Raw genomic sequence first — 18336 nt, forward strand, 5'->3', positions numbered from 1 at the left:
CTATAGGTGAAAGATCTGGACTGCAGGCAGGCCAATTCAGCACCCGGACTCTTCTACTACAAAGCCATGCTGTTGTAATAGCTGCAGTATGTGGTTTTGCATTGTCCTGCTGAAATACACAAGACCTTCCCTGAAATAGACGTCATCTGGAGGGGAGCATATGTTGCTCTAAAACCTTTATATACCTTTCAGCATTCATAGTGCCTTCCAAAACATGCAAGCTGCCCATACCGTATGCACTTATGCACCCCCATACCATCAGAAATGCTGGCTTTTGAACTGAACGCTGATAACATGCTGGAAGGTCTCCCTCCTCTTTTAAAGTTTTCCACAATCTTTTTACGCACAATTTCACAGATTGGAGAGCCTCTGCCCATCTTTACTTCTGAGAGACTCTGCCTAGCTAAGACATCCCTTTTATAGCTAATCATGTTACAGACCTGATGTCAATTAACGTAATTAGTTGCTAGATGTTCTCTCAGCTGAATCTTTTAGGGCTGGACCAGAATATTTGATTATTCGAATATTCGTTCGGTGGGTTGGCATTTGATTTTCAATTTTGAGATTCGAATATCCTTTTTTTTTTCTGGAACACCTGGCAACGGTTTTCAACTTGTCCGCCTGGCTGAACATCTGCAACAGACCATTCGCCAATGAAAGACGTTCGTGCTGACCTATAGCATGCATATATGAGCCCGCTTCTATTATGAGGGCACTTGCCGCACATCTACATTTGAAATAATGAACTTAAGCACGCAAAAGACACGACATGTGAACGGACCCTCTGCTATCACAAAACCGAATGCGATGCATGCGTTTTCTTTCTGTCAACTGTCCCAAGATGCGAGCGAAAGTCTTGGGTCAGTGTGCAGTAGCTATAGTGCAGACGAGATGCGCCGATGTGAAGCCGGTTTGAGAGAGTGAAAGAGAGAAGATGCGGTCCAGCTGAATCACTCACGCTGTTTTCAAATGACTGATTTAATCTGATATTTTGTGTGGATTAATTTACTCATCTAACCTACATGCTATATTCAATAAATGTTTGCAGGAATTTCCCTCATTATAAACTCGAAAGCTGCGGGATGAGTAAAATGCTATATACACACAAATGCAGGACCTGATTAAATAACTCTATTATACAGAGATTTGTGAAATAAAATTCCATGATTTTTACAAAACTTTTCCAGGCCTAGAAATTGCTGTTTTAAAATGTCATAGCTTTTCCAGATTTTTCATGACCGTACGAACCCTATAAAAGCAACTGTATGCTTTCAGTCACTAAAGATTGGTCCTCTCCCTCCTCTAATCACATGCCGGATCCGTTACCCCGCATTATTCCGGGACCTCTCAATTTACAAATTAAGCACTTATTACTTATTAAAAGTATTGCTCTTATCAGACCTGTGTGTGTTTTGTATCACTAGTATCACTAGTCCTTTGGTCCGCAGCAACACACCTGCCATGCGTGAAGTCATTGGATGAACGGCTCTCGACACAATAAACATTTAAGCAAACAGACAGACAGACGCACAGAGATTCCTGCCTTTATTAGAGAAGAATATGTTCAGCCGAATATTCGGTGTTGATTACCATCAAAGCTTCGAAGCTCATAAAATGGTATTCGGACCAGCTCTAGAATCTTTTCAAAGTTTCTTCCTTTTTCAGCCCTTTTTTGCCCCATGCCAACTTTTTTGAGACCTGTAGCAGGCTTCAAATTTGAAACGAGCTCATTTAATGGATAAAAGTGTAAAATTTCTCAGTTTAAACATTTGTTATGCTCTCTATGTTCTATAAAATATTGGCTCATGTGATTTGAAAGTCTTTTAGTTTTCATTTTATTCAAATTTAAAAAACGCCCCAACATTTCCGAATTTCTATTTCAACATGTTAAAATGTAATTTATTCCTGTAATGCAAAACTGAATTTTCAGCATCATTACTCCAGTCTTCAGAGTCACATGATCCTTCAGAAATCATTCATTTATTTGAAATAGGAATCATTTGTAAAATTATAAATGACTATCACTTCTATTCTAATTTAATGCACGCTTAAAAAAGTCTTACTGGCTCTTAACTTCCTCAAAAATAAAATTTCAGTTTTTTCCACACACCGAAGGCATAGAGTTTAGTAGGGATGCTAGGGACATGTCCCTACCAATATCCAGCGACTACGAAATTGTCCATAGCAATAATTTTAATCACACAATTAAATATATGAGTATGTAAATACTGCAATTTCAGCTGCATCTGAAATAGATCATACCACTGATATTACTGGCGAAGTTAAAGTAAATACATTAGAAAACTGCATGCTTGTGATACACATTTAACACATGGGTGGAGTAAGAACATATAAGGTAGCCTAAGTGTTTAAAACACGAGCACCGTTCAGCTGAATGACAAAGTTTACCCTCTTTAACTTCATGTTGTTATGCCATTTGGCGTTCATCTGCTTCGCCCATTTGCTCTTTTTGCACTGATTATCACTTTACAGTATATATACTAATAAAAACAGATACAACAATAATTTCTCAAATATTTATTATAATAATTTACTTCAATGGTATGAGAAGACTGGATGCCTTCAACTGATTTTCTATTGAACTGTCAGCAACTGAACTGCATTGGTCAAACAATTTAAAATATAGCGAATTAAGCAACAAACTCGATCATAATGCACATTCCATCAAACATGCATTTTGAGGTGCAGCTCTTCATATTAAAGGGGACCTATTATGCAAAAATCACTTTTATAAGGTGTTTGAACACAGTTGTGTGGCCGCAGTGTGTGAAAACAACCAGCCTATAATGGTAAAAATCCACCCACTCATTTTTTTTTTTTATAAAATCAATAAATCATAAACAGTCTCTTAGAACGAGCTGTTTCAGATTCTCCCTCTGTTCATGTCACCGAGGGGAAAAAGTCCCATCCATTTGTGACGCTCTCTGCCCTATTAGCATAAACCCAGCCCTGAGTGAGAAGCTGCGGTCCGCCATTACTGGAGATATATACAATATATGCTATATATGCTTTACAAGTGTTGTGTTTTGGGATGCACTAATGAACATAGGAGTCTTCATAATCTCCCCTCATCTGAGCCGTGGACACTGGTTAAATTTAATTTTCGAAGGAAATATCCCAGAAAAAATTGGTAACGTCCCCTAAATATTTAGGAATCAATACCAAGCTTCGTGCGCGAACGCCAGCTCCAGACAAAGTAAGTATCACGCGTTTGTTTTCAAATTGCCTTTCTGAAAGAGCTTCTTGGCACTCTGTAAGGCTTATTGCTAAAGCGATCATTGTCTCTGCCTGTTCTCACTGGTGCTGCCCATGAATGATCGTGAATAGGAATGTGGTAGTTAAAAATTGCATATGAAAGCAATGTGAGTCGATCGCTTGAAGTTATCAAGCTCATAATCAGTGAGACTTATAAAGTTTGTGATAGCATGAGACCAGCTATTTTGTTATTTTTATCCCGTCTGTGTAATTCATAAACACAAATTTATTATGCACAGTATAATCAGATGACTGACTTTGAATCCAAGTACGTTTTTTGTAAAGATAACAGGCTTGTATTAATAGGGGAATGTTTATTTGCAAAGGCTAGCACTGCTAATGCAGAGCTGGAGCTCTTGAAGCTCCGCCCTCTTCTCCGGGAGCAACAGCTCATTTGCATTAAAGCAACATACTCCAATTCAGAGCATTTTGGCTCATACCCTAAAAGAGGCAATTTTAACAAGCTATAAAAATGTATCTGTGTAGTATATTGAGCTAAAACTTCACATATATTCCAATAGGATTGCATATTGTGAATAAATTGATTCAGATTGAGACTTCAAAGAGCGTATTGCAAATCATTTGATTTAGATTGGGACTTCAGAGCAGGTTCGTGAATCATTTAATTTAGCAAATTTTATTTATTTGATTTAGGTCACAACTTCGGAGTGGGTTTGTGAATCTTTTGATTCAGATTGAAATTTAGGAGCGTAATCTGTCATTTGAATGATTCGCGATTTGCGAACCTGCTCCGAAGTCATGATCTAAATCAAATGATTGATTGGGACTTCACGTGTCACAAATCATTTTTCAGATCGAGACTACGGAGCGCGGATCATTTGATTTAGATCGGAACTTTGGAGTGGAGATTTCAAATCCATTGAGTCAGTTTGGTATTTTCGGGAATTATATGATTTAGATCAGAACTTTGAACGCGTATCTTGAATCATTTGATTTAGGGACTTCAGAGAGGGATCGTGAATATCCAGTGACTACTAAATTGTTCCAAGCAATAAATCTGATTAAACAATTAAATGTCCGTTGTCTGCCGTTATGTCAAACCTACACCCTTGCCACAAACAACTCTATCTAAGGCTACAGAGGACTTATGGACTGATACCTTTAAGGTGCTTTTTAGTTCTTTTCCGAAGCTAGAAACCCCCCGGTCCCCAGCCACCTTCATTTTATGCAATAGAGCACCTCTGAGATTCTGCAAAACACTTTTGTGAATCATAAGTGTTTAGAAAGACATGAAGGTGAGTAAATGATGACAGATTTTCCATTGTTGGCTTAACTACTCCTTTAGGGTTTATAGGTTTTATGATAATGCTGCTGCCACGTGAGTGAAGGAGAGCTGCTGCACTGCACCGTGACTCTGTACCCACATGAACAGAGATGGCACCACACTGACAGCTAGTGCTACCACCCCCTCACAAACAGCTGTGTTTCCTTCTTGTGTCTCTCTCCGACTCATTAAATCTCCATCTAGCAGATAAAGACACAGAGAGATGGTCTTTAATGCAGAAAACTTCATTTTTGCATCTTTTGTTATTCATTGTCTGAGGCTGGTTTGATAAAGCACATGCAATGTTATCTGTCACACCAATGAAGCCAATAAAGCACACAAACTTTAACCTTTGTCATGATAGGCACTGGCACACATGCTTGACTAGTCAAGGCTGAGGCTGCTCTGTTTTCACTGAAACTAGATCGTATGGTGATCCGCCACATGACCAGCTCAACATCTTAAGCAAACAAACCGACACACATATGAGTAGAAAACTACACAGCTGGCTCTTCCTTGATAGAATATGAAACCAATACACATGGTTTATACTTCTGTTTATATTGCACCTGTTCAGAGTTTTTTTCACCAGCATCACAATTTGTGTAAAACCTATGTGTGTTTTTGCAGTATTCAAATAAAAGAAGTAATAAAATAAAATAAAAAACAATCTATGCTTAACAGGGAGGATGTTTTCTGGCGGCCAGTCATTGACTAAATGACAAAATACACTACTGTTTGGGTCAAGATTTTTTTTTTAAACCGATACATTTATTCAAGGATAAACATGAATTACATTTTTTTCCAACATGTATATTATATTTTCAAGAAAAAGTATTTTTATACATTGTTTATTACAAAAAAATAGTTTTACAAAAAAAAAAATCTTTACAAAATAGTTTCCTCATCTATTTTTAGCCAACTAGATAACATTATATTGGTGGTAAAACAAGCAGAATGAGCAACAACAATCACATCACAGAAAACCAAACATATATGTTTGCAAGACATAAAAAAATGATGCACAAGATCAATGAATGTGAGATTTTCAATATCACCGCAGCATTGGCCAGAAAGGCCAAATTACATTTCTGAAAACTGGTCAGAAACACGTTTACACTGGTCCCGAAGCTGTGTCTATAGTTAATCTAGTGAATAATGATCACTTCATGTAGTCACTGGTGTTCCCTAGTTGGGTGTTTCCTGGTTACATACAGTTTCTGCTTCCCTTGTCGATGTCTGGCAGGTTTTTTTTCACACTGACAAATGATGCTTTTCACATATTGCACAGCAGAACACTACACTAACACCACTTATACTCTCAGACAGCAGAACGGCTCATATTCTGTCATTTACCAAGCAGTCTTTCCTCAGTAACATACAAGACTATAGTAAGAGTTTAGCCACAGATGGGAATGAGTGAACTCTGTGTCCTTTTCTTGCACCAGAATCTGTGATGTTGACAGAACTGTCACCATCGATTAATCTGTGGTGTCAACAGGCCAACCAAACTGTGTCACAGGGGCAAAGCTGTGGGGGAAATCAATACATCTGAATACATTCTCTACAGACTGATACTAAGAGAAGAAAATGCTTATTAAAAACAGACAGATGGAAGGAGATTAGAGAGGGAGGGAAGGAAGGAGACGATGCTAATGACGGTCACTCAAACAGTAGGAAGCATCTCCAACTGTTTCCTCCATCAGAAACAAATCTGCTCCTCTTTCTCATGCCGCATGGCCTCGAGCAAAAGCATACATGCACCATCTTTTACCCAAATATACAGGCTTTTAAAGCGAAAGACAAATGTATAAATTCTAATCTTCGGGGCTAAAAATATATTCTGGGATCTGATCTGTTCAGGTATCAGGTTCATCAACTAATTTTGATTTATCACAATGTCAGACTATCAGCATGCCATATATATGAAATAGTCAATAACATTCATTATAACCAGGGTCCAATATTACTTTTCTGAAACACCTGCAACATTAAGCATAGAAATAAGCAGTTATAAAGAACCTAAAATAGAAGACATATTACATTGTAGATAAATAATAAACAAGTCTAAAGAAAAAAAACGTGAATGGCAGATTTATAATAATAAATACAATTTAAATTCACGTCTCGCACACTTTAATGCCCTTTGTATGGAACATACGCTTTGAACTGGAATTATGGCGGAATATCTGGTGATGTCCACTTCACAGGGCCCTTATGACTTACGGTCCAACAGAACAACCGTCGGACGTGATAAGATATACATATGAAATGTGCAGAGCAGGGAGGGCGCGAGGACTGTAATTGGAAACCGTTGCTGTAGCCTATTGTAGTAATTTAATGTTGTCTCTGGTATTCTGCTCTTTGATCGTATGTGCGTTCAGGGGGCGTGGCTTTGGACGGCGATTGCAGGGAGGGTGGGACGTTTGCTTTCAGTTCTATCAGGCTAAATTTAGCATTTTCCGAGATATCCTATTGCACCTTTAAGTAGCCTTCACTTTAGCCATAATAATACAGAACAACTATTACGATATGAGGGTACATGAGGATTAAACAGTTTGTCTACCACACATACACTCACAGACTGTCAGTTATCAGCAATCAGTGCTGCTCACAAGGCATTTTTAGGGCCGAGTCTCAAGGCTGAATCCAGAAACTGTCTGCTTCCGCTCTCAGACACCTGCGTAAATTCACAATCAGCACAGCATTCCCAGCAGCAACCAAGCCTTGATTATATAGAGAAGGTTCCTTGATTACAGAAGAAGAATGTGTTCGCTGAGATTACTCAGGGTACGTTCCAAATGCTCACCAGAGCCCTTTGACAAAGTGCACTTTAGAGTGTATTCTTCAGCCTATTACAATGCAAAATTCTGGGATTACAAATCATAAGGACTGTATTTGCTCAGCCCCACTGCAAATAACCTACGAAAAAAATGTACATCAGTATATCAGTTTGGCAAAAATATATTTTAGATAGATAGATAGATATGGAAGTATGGTGATTTATATTTATTTCCCTTTTTGAGAGCAGAGCATAACGTGAATAATCTGCCACTGGCCCTCACCTTACACCATTGTTTGAAAGACACTGAGAATCAGTTGTTTCTACATAATTTCACTACAAGTGCAGAGGTACATCTGCACAAACACAAGGGCAAATACACACACAAACAGCAATGTGAAGAGCTCAATGGGTCAGCATCAGGAGATGCTGTCCTGCCCTTCAGTGATGTTATATAACACACAGCTAGAGCCCACATTCTTCTATTTTTACATACAAGGAAAGAGTGCCGTCTCAGTAGACATCTCCAGTATACACACACACATCTCTACCTTAAACCATCAGATGCCCATCAGAAACAATCACATGATTTCAAATGTCTAAATCCAAAAACAAGCTATGAGTAATGATGAAAAATCTTTCCATTTCTACAATGATCATTAGATGAGATTAGACTGTTAATTTTTTGCCAATGTAGTGAATAATATGTAAGTGTTATAAAAATCCATCCCATGTGTTGAGGAGAACAAAATAGTAATTTCCTGGCAAACAGGTGCAAAATATCTGTAATAAAAATGGAATTGGCTGCAATCAGGAAAGAACCTCAAGAAAATGTGGCTTAGAATTGATGTGCATCTTAGCATTTCCATCTAGCATTTTTATGTGATATTTGCATGAAAATATAATATAATATAAAATTTCAGGAGAGATCCCAACCATCTTAACAAACCATTTACTGAAACTGTACTTCCCCAACTTTCTGACGTCACACAGATGAGATTATTTTTGTGAAACTGGAAACTTTCTATGCAATTTTTTGAAAAGCTGCTTTGAATGATTGTAAGTGTCAAAAAATCATAATGAAAATGGTTTAAACTATGACTATGTTTTAGCGCAAAAGCCTTAGGTGAAAAACAAAACAGAGTTGAAAATCAGAGTTTAAGCAATAGTGACCATCTATGATTGCATTAATCAGTTCTCTTGTGACATGATCAGCTGACATGCCATGCTAACTTGTCGTCACGAGGAGAATTGTGTCCTGATCGATAAACATCCAGTCGTAATGTGATCTGTTAACACCACAATCAGTAACCACACTGAAGGGTCATCAAACGTACACATGTGCTTTATTGTCTAAAACCTCCAAGACAAACCAGCGGATCAAACAAACATACACTTAGAAAACTTAACGACATAAGAAACCCTGGGATCAAATAAACCTACCATAAAGTAATCTCATGACAGCGTCTGTTTGGCAGCATTAACTCTTGGGATTATCAGGAGTTACTGAATGTATTAAACAGAAGTCATGCCTGAGTGCTCAAGGAATGCAGTCAGGGAAGATTCCGGTTTCCCTTCATTACGCACAAACCCCTGCAGAACCCACACAAGCTCAGCACTTACCATACATTACTCTTGATGTCAGTGAAGCTGCTTTCTCTTCTCAATCCTTCCCTGCAGCGTCTTAGATGCAGCTGCAGAGAGATTTTTGGAGACACTGAGCCTACACGCTCACACACATGCGGTCTGCTGCTCTGACGGCTGAAAGTGATGCGATACACAACGGGAGCGATCACACATGCTATTGGGCAGTGATGGGGATGCTATGCTGCTGGGATGACCTTGGCTATTGCACCAGCCTGCACATGCAGGTCTCAAAAGAATAACGCTCATTTTGCACGCACGAGTGTACACCTTCAGCTCGCCAATCACCACTCCAAGAGGGAGGGGCTAGAGAGAGAGAGAGAGAGGGAGCGAGTGGGATGTGCTCATTCATTCTGGGCAGAAGCTCCTCCTGCTTCCTAAGATTCTCAACATCTCTGTCTTTCTCTAGTTGTGTTCAGAATCACATGGTGTACTGCTTATACAATGTATACTGCTGATTTTTAATACATGAAACTTGGGAAAATTTTAAATCGCAACATGCATTTTTTAAGAAACATCACTACAATGTCTTGAAAGTAAAAAGCAGCGTGTCTTGTCTAGTCAGTATTGTCATATGTTTCTGAAAATACAAAAAAAAAAAAGTTGCGTTTATGTTTTTGAAAGAAGTCACCAAGCTCCCTAAAGCTGCATTTATTTGTTCAAAAATACAGTAAAACAGTTATATTGTGAAATATTATTACAGTATTTTATATTACAATAAAAGTTTTATTTTTGAACATTTTAAAATGTAATTTATTTCTGTGATGCAAAGCTGAATTTTCAGCATCATTACTCAAGTCTTCATTGTCACATGATCCTTCAGAAATCATTCTAATATGACGATTTGTTTCTGAAGAAACATTTCTTATTAGTATCGACATTAAAAAATCGATAATTAATTTATAGAAATCAAAAATTGTTTGAATATTCAAAACCCACTGGCGTTTATGAGATCCCTATAAATGTAAGAGAAATGGTTATGCTTTAAACACCTTAGCTAATTTCGAAAATGCAAGTGTGGTCAAAAATAGCCAAAAAAAATAGGTCAGAAAAGGTTTTTCCATCAGTTCCTGCTCTGAAACGGAAATATTGAGAGGAATTCAATACCTACATGACCCTGGAGTTTGTCTAAAGGTAGTAGTTAAATTCAGCCAGGAATTTTCAGGGACATCAGAGAAAAAAACACTGTCATTTCCAAATCAGATGGCAATTAAATCACCAACTACTACCTGTAAAAGCTGAAATTACATTACATTCCCCTGAGAAATAATTACCACCAGAATAGGGCTTTAGAGCAGTAAGTTAGTATGCTACTCCAAACATAGCCTTTGTCTCACTCTCAGACTGCATGGTTTTCCTCCTGCAATCCATCATTCTCCTCCTACACTCTCTCACATATATATATGTGCGCTGTGGAAAACATGCCACACACAAACAGCACAGCTAATGTGTAGGCTTTCACACATGCTAAAAATCCTGAGTGGCACTAGACTGCAAGAGATATGCAATACCACAATAAACAATGACAGACATCACGTTATGTATATATCTAAACATTTTTTTTAAATAAAGCTAAAATAAAATAATAGATAAAATACAAACTTGCCCTGTCAATAAGTTTGAGCACTTAAATGATTAAAACTGAAATAAAAATTAATATATAATATTTATTTAATTTCATTTTTGTTCAGTACATTTAATGTGTAAATAGACAAACAAAAAAAGACTAAAAAACAACAAAATTGTTGAAATCTAAATTAAGTTAAATGCTAATTGAAAATATAAAAATAAAAGCCAATTCAAAATTATAATCAATAATAATAATAACACATTAATAAATACTAGTAACATATAAGTAACACCAAAAGTCAAATTAAACTGAAGATTCAGTCCCTGGTAAAAATAGCAATCTATATTTTTAAAATGTCGAAGCAAATGTGACATTTTGGCAAATGTCAAACAAACAAAAAAACTGAAAATACTCAGTTGACACCAGTTGTTTTGGAGCTGGAGCAATTGTGTATGTAAATATTTTTAGCAGACTTTTGATCAAAAATATGACATTAACCTGTCAGAATGGTCAGATCTTGAAAAGATATTAATCCACTAACAGCCGGGTGACATTTACACAGGAATTTGGCTTGGCTAATTAGCACCTAAACATGCTTAATTAAAACCATCCAGAGAGCAGATGCCAAGTGTCAGTCACAGATGGGGTTTCCATGACGACGCAATAAATATATCTGCCATGATATCAGCATCCAGGTACCTCGGTACTGCCATCATTTGCAAGGAATTTCATTCGAGGTACGTTTGACTTAGGGCCAGTAAAAATTCACTTAGCAGCCACCCAGAATACCCTGGCAACCCTCTCGCGATGACCCAGAACAACTGTATAGCAACACCCTGGCAACCACCCACAACAACTTTCTTGCATCATGGCATTAGTTTTGCATTGGCAGACGACTTTTAAATTTGCACTTGTCTTCTCACCCAAAACCATACAATATTTAACATTTTTCCTCAAAAGATTAAATCAATCAAGTTGGAAATTCTTAACCTAAGCATCTGTACAATCTATGCAATGACATTATTCTACAATACCATTCAACTGAGTGAATCCGATTCTGTGAGAAGAATATATCAGTATCCTGGCAGAGACAGGACTTCTTACCACGACTCGGGCGGTGATCCAGCAGGGTACGACAGTCCAGTGCCAACCTCCGGGTGGCAACAGGTTCAGGGACAGCCATGGGCATAAGAATTCCACCTCCAAACACTCACAAACAACTCTCAAAATCACCAAAATATCGTTCTTTGGTTATCTAAATAAACCCATGGATGAAAGTAATCAATATAAAAGCAGCCTGCTCTCTTGCAACTCACATAATCCTCTAATGTGCTAAAATACAAAATGCAGCAAATTAGCAAATTGATCCAATGCTGAGCATTCACCTCAATTAGAAATTCTCTGAAAAACCTTAACCCATCAAACACTACAGGAATTGCTGAAATAATATTATCAAATCCTTCAAAATCTTGATTTTTAATTGAGCAAACAAAAAGTCTCCTATAAAGCGCCTGGTTTCTGCTGTCTCTCAGGCTTGAAGGTCTTTCTTTCTAAAGGGCAGATTCCTGTGCCTTGCCACTGACAGCGTCTCCTTGGTCCGACAAACTCCCACACTCTCTTTCTCTCTGGAGTTTACTGGGACAATGACGGAGGAGGAATAGTGGAACTCATTGTGTCAGTGAGATGTTTATTAATGAGAGAGAGAGAGATGCCAACCAGCCAAATCCAAGGGCTGTCCTTGCAAACAGGACTATAAGTAGGCCAAAAAGGAATCTGTACCCACAGAATCCAGTCAAAAAAAAAAAAAAAACCCTCCACCAAATCCTTTGCCCAAATGCTTTCAGCTACAATTAATAGCACAGCACTCAAAATCTGCACAGAAAGAAAAATTACAGGTCCATCTAAAAAAATTAGAATATCATGAAAAAGTTCTTTTTTTTGTAACTTGTTTCAAAAAGTGAAACTTTCATATATTCTAAATCCGTTACATGTAAACAAAAGTTTTTTGTTTTGTTTTGATTTTGAAGATTAGCGCTTACAGCTCATAAAAGTCAAAAATCCAGTATCTCAAAATATTAGAATATTTACATGTGAGTTTAATTAAATGACCATCCCTACAGTATAAATTCTGGATGTCTCTTGTTCTTTGAAAGCACAATAATGGGGAAGACTGCTAACTTGGCAATGATCCAGAAGACAAACAGTGACGCCCTCCACAAAGACAAAACCTTACTGAAAGGGGTGTCTGTTTACAGAGTGCTGTATCAAAGCATATTAAATGCAAAGTTGACTGGAAGGAAGAAATTGGGTAGGAAAAGTATTGAGTGCTTGAATTTTTTTTGATTGATAGGAAATATTCTAACATTTTGAGATTTGGATTTTTGACTTTCATGAGCTGTAAGCTCTAATCATCAAAATTAAAACAAAAAACTTTTTAAATGTTTTACTTTACATGTAATGAATCTCTAGAATATATGAACGTTTAATTTTTTTAAATAAGTTACAAAAAAAGAACTTTTTCACAATATTAAATTTTTTTCAGATGCACCTGTATGTTTGCATTCAGGCCTGACTATAAGAAACAGAATCTTAAAGATGCAATGTGACTGAAGTAGCAGCAGCTCTTTTCTTGTGTATTGTGCGATGTACATCCTGTTTATTATAAAGAAAAGAATAAAGCAAGGAATTGATTCTATCCATCGTTTGGAGGCAAATCTGAATGCAGCTTGCAGATGACTGTACATAAGGAAAGTGTTCAGACAAAGCGGAAAGGTGTGAGAAAAAAGTCCATTATCTGTCAAGAGATGTATAAAGCACAGCTCACAACTAAGTCCCTTTCAAACCAAGCAGCTTTCTGTTGGTCAGTGTAACAAGTTTGCATGATTAATGCCTTATTCAAAATTGCCCATTGCACAGACTCCTACTGAAATAACTGGATTCAGCCCTGCAAAATTTCACAGAGCAACAGTAAATATGACTACACCTTAAAACCAATATGTCTGCACCACAAAGTCTGCCATTTTACCAAAAGATTGATTAATAAATTATTCATTCTAAATAAAGCTGAATGATTAAATACAAATGAAACTGAAAAAGGTCAAAAAAGAAAAAAAGGCATCCATATGTATGGATAAATTGTTCATAGTAAGACCATAAAAAAAATGTTGATTAGAAAATTGATGCATTTCCATTTCATGCTGACTTTAAAAGATCTGCTAAATAATTTCAGGTTGTGATGTTTATGCGTTGACAATTTAAAACTGGGAAACTGGCCATAAATGACGGGGACAGTTAAACACAATTGCATAACCTACTTGGCATACCAGCCAGCTATTTAATTTTTTTTCATGTAACTCTTAAATAAAGCCAACATTTTATACCTGCAAACCTTCTCCAACAGCACAGCCAATCCTGGACCAGTATTCAAACCAAAATCACTTTAATTTCAATTTACTATTGTAACCAGTTTGGAATATAAATAATGTAGTAACTAGTTCACCATGGTCATTTTTTGCAGCGATTTATTACACGTTATTCGATTAAAAATAATAGCATACAAATGCATATATGTATTTCACATGAATTGGACCCTGAATAATGTAGAATCATTGAATTTCATACCTGTCATGATGACGTTTTACGCCAGATGTCGCTCTTGCACTTACTCCGGCGCACCGGCGTCCAGCGGTCCAAAGCTGGACTTCACGCCAAACTAAGACGCTGTTTTCCGTTCAGTCACAGTAGGAAAGCCGCAGGATGGTGTAGGGCCTACCGCTGGAACACATAGGTGAGATTCAAAACAGATCCCGCTGCTCTTGGGCACTGCTTAACGTTACATTTACAGGCACAACTAACAAAAATGTTTCATGACACCAGATAGGTTTGTGAAAAAAATATTGTTTTCTTTATCTGTCAAGTCAGTTGGGTTACTATGAGCGACTCCTACGAAAAAACACAAATGTAGTTAAACATTTTAGTAAATAATCACGTTTAACAGCGTTTTTTCTTTTCGTTTATTTTGTAAACTAATTTATTAATACACAAATAATCTGAAGCACCTCTTTAGAAATTAACGTTACCGGTCTAGACAGGGTGTGTAATATTTACAGTTATTACTAAAACAATTGTCTGAGCATGCTCTTGTGATATATTAACACTATCATAACCATACAGAATATAATTTCATATTTTAATTTCCTCACCGCTGCATAGTCTGGTAAATGGTGTTCTTATGCTCCACAGCGAGCCAAGATAAACATGATAACTGAAACTGACTGGTATTCACTCACTGCTTCTTCTGTGAATGACGGTGCTTCCACACACAGTGATTCAGACTCACACACTTCCTCTGAGATCCTGCTGCACTGTTAACTGCAGAGAGGAACTCGACATTTCCAGATTAATTCATCAAGCATTTTGTGTCGGTATGTCATTTTAATAATAATAAAAAATAATATTAATTAATATTAATAGATGATCACTTGAGATTAATTAATAATACATTAATAATTTTTAAATAATGATAATAATTATTATTATTTTGATAGAGGAAAGCTTAACTAGATTAATTCATCATGCATTGAAAGAAAAAAAAACATGGTTACACTTTTACTATAGGCTAATAAAACCTATAAGAGGTTCGTATTTGTATAGTCTTTCTTTCTTTTTTATAACTGTACTTGTGATGTTTGGACTGTTTAATAAAAAAAAAACTGAAATCAGAAAAAAGATTCACAATACCTGCTCCTAAATCCTGAATCAAATGATTTCGCAATATGCATAGTCCCGATCTAAATTAAATGATTCATAAAACCCACCGAAGACCCATCTGAATCAAATGATTTGTGATCCATGCTCCAAAGTTCCAATCTGAATCAAATGATTCGTGATCCGTGCTCCAAAGTTCCAATCTGAATCAAATGATTCGTGATCCGTGCTCCAAAGTTCCAATCTGAATCAAATGATTCGTGATCCGTGCTCCAAAGTTCCAATCTGAATCAAATGATTCGTGATCCGTGCTCCAAAGTTCCAATCTGAATCAAATGATTCGTGATCCGTGCTCCAAAGTTCCAATCTGAATCAAATGATTTGTGATCCATGATCCAAAGTTCCAATCTGAATCAAATGATTTGTGATCCATGCTCCAAAGTTCCAATCTGAATCAAATGATTCGTGATCCGTGCTCCAAAGTTCCAATCTGAATCAAATGATTCGTGATCCGTGCTCCAAAGTTCCAATCTGAATCAAATGATTCGTGATCCGTGCTCCAAAGTTCCAATCTGAATCAAATGATTCGTGATCCGTGCTCCAAAGTTCCAATCTGAATCAAATGATTCGTGATCCGTGCTCCAAAGTTCCAATCTGAATCAAATGATTTGTGATCCATGATCCAAAGTTCCAATCTGAATCAAATGATTTGTGATCCATGCTCCAAAGTTCCAATCTGAATCAAATGATTCGTGATCCGTGCTCCAAAGTTCCAATCTGAATCAAATGATTCGTGATCCGTGCTCCAAAGTTCCAATCTGAATCAAATGATTCGTGATCCGTGCTCCAAAGTTCCAATCTGAATCAAATGATTCGTGATCCGTGCTCCAAAGTTCCAATCTGAATCAAATGATTTGTGATCCATGATCCAAAGTTCCAATCTGAATCAAATGATTTGTGATCCATGCTCCAAAGTTCCAATCTGAATCAAATGATTCGTGATCCGTGCTCCGTGCTCCAAAGTTCCAATCTGAATCAAATGATTCGTGATCCGTGCTCCAAAGTTCCAATCTGAATCAAATGATTCGTGATCCGTGCTCCAAAGTTCCAATCTGAATCAAATGATTCGTGATCCGTGCTCCAAAGTTCCAATCTGAATCAAATGATTCGTGATCCGTGCTCCAAAGTTCCAATCTGAATCAAATGATTCGTGATCCGTGCTCCAAAGTTCCAATCTGAATCAAATGATTCGTGATCGGCATTTCGTAGTCCCAATCTGAATAATTATTCGCGACACGCGAAGTCCTGATCAATCATTTGGATTAGATCAGGACTTCAGAGCAGGTTTGCGAATAGCTAAATAACTCGCGAAATGATTCATGAACCCACTCCGAAGTTCCAATCTAAATCAAATGATTCGCAATATGCGCTCGCAATCAATACTTTGCAATAAGCACTCCGAAGTAGCCTACCGATCTGAATCAAATAATTCACGAAACCACACCAAAATCCCAATCTGAATCAATGGATTCGCACTCCACGCTCTGAAGTTCCGATCTGAATCAAAAGATTTGCGAACCTGCTCCGAAGGTCCAATCTAAATCAAATGATTCCTGCTCTGCGCTCCGTAGTCCCAATCTGAATAATGATTCGTGACATGAGAAGTCCCAATCAATTATTTGATTTAGATCGGATCTTTGGAGCAGATTCACAAATAATTTCCCGAATTGAATGATTCGCGAAGACAGTCCAAAGTTCTAATCTAAATCAAATGATTGATCGGGACTTCACATGTCACGAATCATTATTCAGATCAGAACTTCAGAGCGTGGAGCGCGAATCATTTGATTTAGATCGGAACTTTGGAGCAGGTTCGCAAATCTATTTACTTTAACTTCTCAGGTAATATCAGTGGCATGATCTATTTCAGATGCAGCCGAAATTACAACATCAGTGGCTACATGCACATATATTTAATTGTTTGAACTGAATTATTGGTAGATACAATTTAGTAGCTAGCCACTGGATATTGATAGGGACATGTCTGTAGCATCAATCCTAAATTGTACTTTGTTTTAAATGTCTTTAAATATTAGTTGTTGTTTTATTGAAATGAGACTTTCTCCTCTTTAGGTTTCTGGAATCAATGGCAAAGTCTTCCATTAAACTTTAAATTCCACCGAAGATATATGCTGATGAAGACACTCTCTTAATTGATGCCAGGTAGTTATGTGATGCATTGTAAAGCACAGCTGATACAACCACATGATGGCAGCATATTATATCTGGGCTTGACTATAGAAAGTGTGCGAGTGATGCAGATAAATCCTCAGTCTATTTCCCTTAATCAGTAGATTTGATTCTAAATTAAATCACTATCTTTTATATAATTGTTTCAATTGTTTAAATGCTTCAGTTAAATTGTTAACCAAAATAAATATACAAATTCACCTAAACTGGCTTGGATATGTCATGTTCCTAAATAATTTTGTGTTTACATTGGCCAGGACCTCTATTCTTTTCAGATGTTTTTAGCAGAGCTAATACTCTCCTTCACCTTAAGTCACCCTCACCCAGTTTAACCTCTCTGCTACTTGAGTATATTATCTTCTTTCTACTGTATATTCCCATCCATAGCATACCAGTCAACTGTGTCCAAGAATCTTAAGATGTATCATGCTATTCCACCATGATATAATGCTTACCATGTTTTAGCAAACAAGGTAAAAATCAGTGAAACACATCCCTGTCCTGTTTACATATCATCTTCTCAGTTTACATTTCCTGGTAGGCAAAGATGGAATTTATCTGCTACTGTTTAATAATTTATAACTTATGATGCTTCTTTTAAAAAGTCACAACTGCATAAATTATCTGTTTCCATAAAGAAGGCTGTTTTCAATTGATCAAAGATATATTAACAAAGATAAGGTGCATTGCTAGCCTACATTTTGCATAATTCATTTGGCACGTTTGCAAAAACTCTTGTGGTTTAACCTCCTTGTGCACAAGAAAAGTAACTTCTAAGTCTAACCCACATGGGCTTTGGCCAGGATCAGAAATAGCAGTTTT

The 18336-nt window shown here is 37.0% G+C and overlaps 1 protein-coding gene across 1 annotated transcript in view; it reads right to left on the bottom strand.

The window, feature by feature from the left end:
* The window catches only part of LOC306843672 (protein EFR3 homolog B), a 35985-nt gene extending 21072 nt beyond the window's left edge, over positions 1–14913 (bottom strand). The window contains exons 1-2 of the mRNA XM_079375276.1: positions 14760–14913; positions 14179–14331 (exon numbers count right to left, since the gene is read on the bottom strand). Of these exons, the coding sequence (XP_079231402.1) occupies positions 14179–14185 (7 nt within the window). The 5' untranslated portion in view covers positions 14186–14331; positions 14760–14913. The remainder of the gene's footprint in view (positions 1–14178; positions 14332–14759) is intronic.
* Positions 14914–18336: the final 3423 nt, after the last annotated feature.

The sequence above is a fragment of the Barbus barbus genome, assembly GCF_936440315.1.
Source record: "Barbus barbus genome assembly, chromosome: 24".
Classification (NCBI taxonomy): domain Eukaryota; kingdom Metazoa; phylum Chordata; class Actinopteri; order Cypriniformes; family Cyprinidae; genus Barbus; species Barbus barbus.